A 5,087-nucleotide genomic window follows, 5' to 3' on the forward strand; every position below is an offset into this window, starting at 1 on the left:
AAGTGGCGCTGTAGTTCAAGTGTTAGAGCGCTCGCCTTGAACTGAAGAGCTGAGGGACAGCACCCAGGCCCAGAGTTCAAGCCCCACGACCGACCAAAAAAAAAAAAAAAGAAATAATGAATATTGAATGACCTTCCAAATTGGCAAGCAGGATCATGAATTTGATTTTAGACTTACAGATTTTGTTATCTTTGAGATACTCAAAGAAAATCAAGGTATAATTGAGAAACAAGTTGAATTAGGTAACTCAAAATGAAAAACTAAGCTGAGCACTGGTGGCTCATGCCTGTAATCCTAACTACTCAGGGAGCTGAAATCTAAGGATCTCAGTTCAAAGCCAGCCCCAGCAGGAAAGTCCAGGAGACTCTTTTTTTTTGGGGGGGGGGTTGGTCCAGTCGTGGGGCCTGAACTCTGGGCCTAGGTGCTGTCCCTTAGCTCTTTAGCTCAAGGCTAGCGCTCTATCACTTGAGCCACAGCGCCACTTCCAGCTTTTTTCTTTTTGCTTATGTGGTGCCAAGGAATCGAACCCAGGGCCTTGAGCATGCAAGGCAAGGGCTCTACCACTGAGCCACCTTCCCAGCCCAGGAGACTCTTTTTTGTTGTTGGTGGTCGTAGGGCTTGAACTCTGGCCACTTCTGGTTTTCTGAGTGGTCTATTGGAGATAAAAGTCTCACGGATTTTTGTGCTCGGGCTGGCTTTGAACCGTGATCCTCAGATCTCAGCCTCCTGAGTAGCTAGGATTACTGGTGTGAGTCACCAGCACCCAGCTCTACCAGGAGACTCTAATCTCCAATTAACCACCAAAAGGCTGAGTAGAGCCGTGGCTCAAGTGATAGAATGCTACTCTTGAGCAAAAAAGCTAAGGGACAGTACCGAGGCCCTTAGTTCAAGCCTCAGGATTGACAGAAGAAAAAAGAATCTGAGCTCTTTATCTATTCTGAAGTATCCTGTGATGTGGTGTCCAGCCTCCAATTCCCACTTGCTTGTACAACCCCTCCTCCTTGCAGTGGGTGGGCCCTGTGATTCCTGGAGCCAAGAGAGCATGAGAATTGTGATGGACTGCAGCCTGTAATTAGGTTCTGTTGTGTAAGATTTTATCTTGCTGGCTCTTCCTCCCTTACCAGCTTTGAAGAATGCCATTCCTAAGAGGGTTTACAGAGAAATCACACACAAAGGAACTATGAACAGCCTTTTAGAGCCGAAAGCAGTACCAGACAACAGTCAGCGAAAAGCTGACTTAGGTCCAACAGCAGCAAGGAACTAGCTGCTGCCACTAACCTGAGTGAGTATGGAAGCGGATCTCTCACTAGTCAGGGCCGCAAAGGCACCACGCCCTCCGCAAGCCGTGACCAGCCTCGTGTGCCCACCCACGGGTCCCTGGCACTAAGTGGGTGTTGTTTGTGGAGATGTTAGGCAGCATACTAAACAAATACACTTCCTCTCTTGTCCCACAGAGCTCCATTCCGAGCAACACCGACCTCTCCTCATCTGCCTTATGCTTATGAAATGCATACAACTGAAACAGACGTGCTGCTCTTCCTTCTTAGATAAGTGAGACAGTCATTATAAAATCTATATGACATATCAACAAAAGGAACTAATGATCCTCGTGCAATTTTTCTCATTTCTTTTCCTTTTTTCTTTTTTGTCAGTTGAGGGGCCTGAACTCTGGGCCTGGGCAATGTCCCTCAGCTCTTCAGCTCAAAGCTTGCGCTCTACCACTTCCAGTTTTCTGAGTGGTTTGTGGAGATTAGAGTCTCACAGACTTTTCCTGCCTGGGCTGGCTTTGAACCACCGTGATCCTCAGATATTAGTCTCCTAGGTAGCTAGGATTATAGGTGTGAGCCACTGGCGCCCAGCTGCAATTTTTCTTAAGTAAATTCAATTTTTTTTTCTACCCAGCGCCCGGCTGGGTAGAAGTTCTTTGACAGAGGAGGTGAAAAAGAACAAATTGCAGAACTTAAAGACAGAGTGTAGCAGGGCGCTGGTGGCTCACGCCTGTAATCCTAGCTATTCAGGAGGCTGCGATCTGAGGATCGCGGTTCAAAGCCAGCCTGGGCAGGAGAGACCCTGAGACTCCTATCTCCAATAAACCACCAGAAAACCGGAAGTGGTGCTACAGCTCAAGTGGTAGAGCGCTTGCCTTGAGCTGAAGAGCTGAGAGACAGCACCCAGGCCCAGAGTTCAAGCCCCATGGCCGACCAAAAAAAAAAAAAAAAAAGACAGAGTGTAGGCCAGGCACCGGTGGCTCACGCCTGTAATCCTAACTACTCAGAAGGCTGAGATCTGAAGTTCATGGTTCAAAGTCAGCCTGGGCAGGAAAGTCCGTAAGACTCTTATCTCCAGTAAACTGCCAGAACACCGGAAGTGGCACTGTGGCTCAAGTGGTAGAGCACTGGCCTTGACTGAAGAGCGCAGGGACAGCACCCAAGACCAGGGTTCAAGCTCCACGACCAACAAACAAAAAACTTCTACCGAAAGCACAAGGCATAATTAGAAGGCCTGTACTTCTGTGGATTGTACTGGAACTTCTCCAAGGAGGTGCACTGAAATTACACATAGAACCTGTGGACACAGGGACACCATTAGCTAACCTTGCTCAGAGCAATTCTCTTCCTACCTCCGGAGGCAATGGTGCCTAGCACTCCAGGAACCTGATCTCGAACGTCTTTTGAGTAAATAAGACTTCCACAGTTAGCTTTCAGGAGGCCCGGCAGAGACAGACTGAGTGCTCTGGATCCTCTGCACCTTTTCACTCCCTCCCTTCTTCACCCCAGGGAACCAGCAAAAAAGGATTCTCCCTGGCTCCAGATCCTCCAGGGATGTCTTCCCTCTTTTCAGCCCGCCTGCCCCATCTTCCCGCTGCACCTGTGCCCGGATGGGAGGCTCTGGGTGTCTTCCAGGTGCTAACGCCTCATTTAACTCCTCCAAGCCCCCGCTGTGTGGTGTGGCCCCACCATGCTGGTCAAAGGGCTTGCATCTACCCAGAGAGCCTGGTGAGAGCACAGGCCAAACGCTAATGCATGCCCACCTCCCCAGGGGACCCTGGGGCCAAAAGACGGTTCAAGACCAGGACTCGGGCAGCAATGAAGGTGGAAGGGCAGAACCATCTCTCAGAGAAGGATACACATGGGGTAAGTACACAATGAAGAGGGCAGGAAGTTAAATCTTCTACAGAAGGAGAAATCCAAAATGAAGAGAGCTGAAAGTTAAGATCTTCTACAGAAGGAGAAATCCAAAATGAAGAGGGCAGGAAGTTAAGATCATTCTACAGAAGGAGAAATCCAAATACCTAGTTGTAGGAAAATGTTCAACTACACTCCTATATTACTAAATCTATGTGATGGGGTATTACTGCTTTATAGGCTCATGCCTATAAAATCCTAGCTACTCTGGAGGCTGAGATCTGAAGACTGGGGTTTGAAGCCAGTCTGGACAGGAAAGTCTCTGAGAATCTTATCTCGAATTAAACACTGGTCATCTGGGCGCCCAGTGGCTCACACCTGTAATCCTAGCTATTCAGGAGGCTGAGATCTGAGGATTGAGGTTCAAAGCCAGGCCAGGCAGGAAAGTCCGTGAAAAAAAAGGTTAAGTGATACGCACATGGTCTTTAATTGTGTATGTCTTATTTATGTTTTGGTTGTTCGTGGGGGCTGAACTTTGGGCCTGGACACTGTCCCTCAGCTCTTCAGCTCAAGGCTAGCGCTCTACTGCTTGAGCCATAGCACCACTTCTGGCTTTTTTCTGTTTACATGGTATTGAGGAATTGAACCCAGGGCCTCATGCATGTGAGGCAAGTGTTCTACCACTGAGCCACCTTCCCAACCCTGCCTTAATTTTTTAGTTTTACGGAATTATAGATTTACATGCAGTTGTGAGAGATAAATCACAGAATCCTAATGAAATAGCATTTCATACCCACCAGAATCACTGCCATGAAAAAGAATGCCCACATTGTTGAGGACCTTTATACAAGCTGGTGGTGCAGACTCGTGATGGAGAGCTTGGTTAACGTGAGTGTGCCAGCCGTGGGGCACGGCGGCCGGCTCGTGAGGCATCCCCGCGGAGGCCCAACATGCTCACACAGACACATGGCCACCAAGGCTCAGAGCAGCATCATTCATAATAAAGTAGAAACAACCTGAAGAACATCAGCAGATGAACTAAATGTGCAAGTGTATATGGACAACCAAAATCCCGGTCCTGACCCGTGCTCCCATGTAAAAAACTACACCCTTGAAAGTCCGATGCTAAGGTTTTGAATTCAGACACAAAAAGCCATACACTGTGATTTCACTTATAAAGTATCTAGAATAGTTAAATGCATAAACAAAGTAGATCAATGGAGGCAGGGGTTGGAGACAGAGGAAATGGAGAGTTATTACGGTTTAGATATGAAGTATCCCCCCAAAAGCTTGGTCCCTCATAAAAATGGTTCGTTCTCTTTGGAAATGATCGATCATAAAAGCCCTGCCTTTGGAAATGGACTAATCCACTGATAGACTCAAAATCTGAAGAGACTCTGGGGAGCTGGGGGAGCTGGGGAGGGGGGGTCAGGTGGGGGAGGCGGGGCTTAGCAGGCAGGCAACCTCGGGAGTGCAGTCTGGCCTCACCCTCCCTGCCTTCATGTATGATTTGATTTCCTTCCTTCCTTCCTTCCTTCCTTCTTTACATCCTTTCCTCCCTTTCTTCTTTCCTTCCTCCCGTTCTTTTTTTGTGCCAACAATGGAGCTTAAAGCTGGCTTTGAACTGATACTCAGCCTCATGAGTAGCTAGGATTACAGGTGTGAGCTAGTGTCCAGCTCCAAAGCTTTTAATGTAGTCTGATATATTTTGGAAAAGTTAAACAAACATGGTGTGTGTGTGTGTGTGTGTGTGTGTACTGACAATGGGTCCAAAGGCCTCACACATGCTCAGAGGAACCTACCACTGGGCCACACTCTCAGCACCTACCTAAGGATTCCTGGTCTGTGTAAGAATTAATCCTTCAGGGGCTGGGAAGGTGGCTCAGTGGTAGAGCGCTTGCCTTGCATGCCTGAGGCCCTGGGTTCGATTCCTCAGCACCACATAAGCAAAAAGAAAAAAGC

General features: G+C 48.1%; 1 protein-coding gene across 1 annotated transcript in view; it reads right to left on the bottom strand.

Annotated features, from left to right (window-relative positions):
- Sde2 (SDE2 telomere maintenance homolog (S. pombe)) overlaps positions 1-4,058 on the bottom strand; it is a 34,802-nt gene extending 30,744 nt beyond the window's left edge. Inside the window, exons 1-2 of the mRNA XM_013017275.1 lie at positions 3,919-4,058; positions 2,869-2,980 (exon numbers count right to left, since the gene is read on the bottom strand). Coding sequence (XP_012872729.1) covers positions 2,869-2,980; positions 3,919-4,058 — 252 coding nt within the window. The remainder of the gene's footprint in view (positions 1-2,868; positions 2,981-3,918) is intronic.
- Positions 4,059-5,087: the final 1,029 nt, after the last annotated feature.

The sequence above is a fragment of the Dipodomys ordii genome, unplaced genomic scaffold (genome assembly GCF_000151885.1).
Source record: "Dipodomys ordii isolate 6190 unplaced genomic scaffold, Dord_2.0 Scaffold35, whole genome shotgun sequence".
In the NCBI taxonomy this organism is placed as follows: Eukaryota; Metazoa; Chordata; class Mammalia; order Rodentia; family Heteromyidae; genus Dipodomys; species Dipodomys ordii.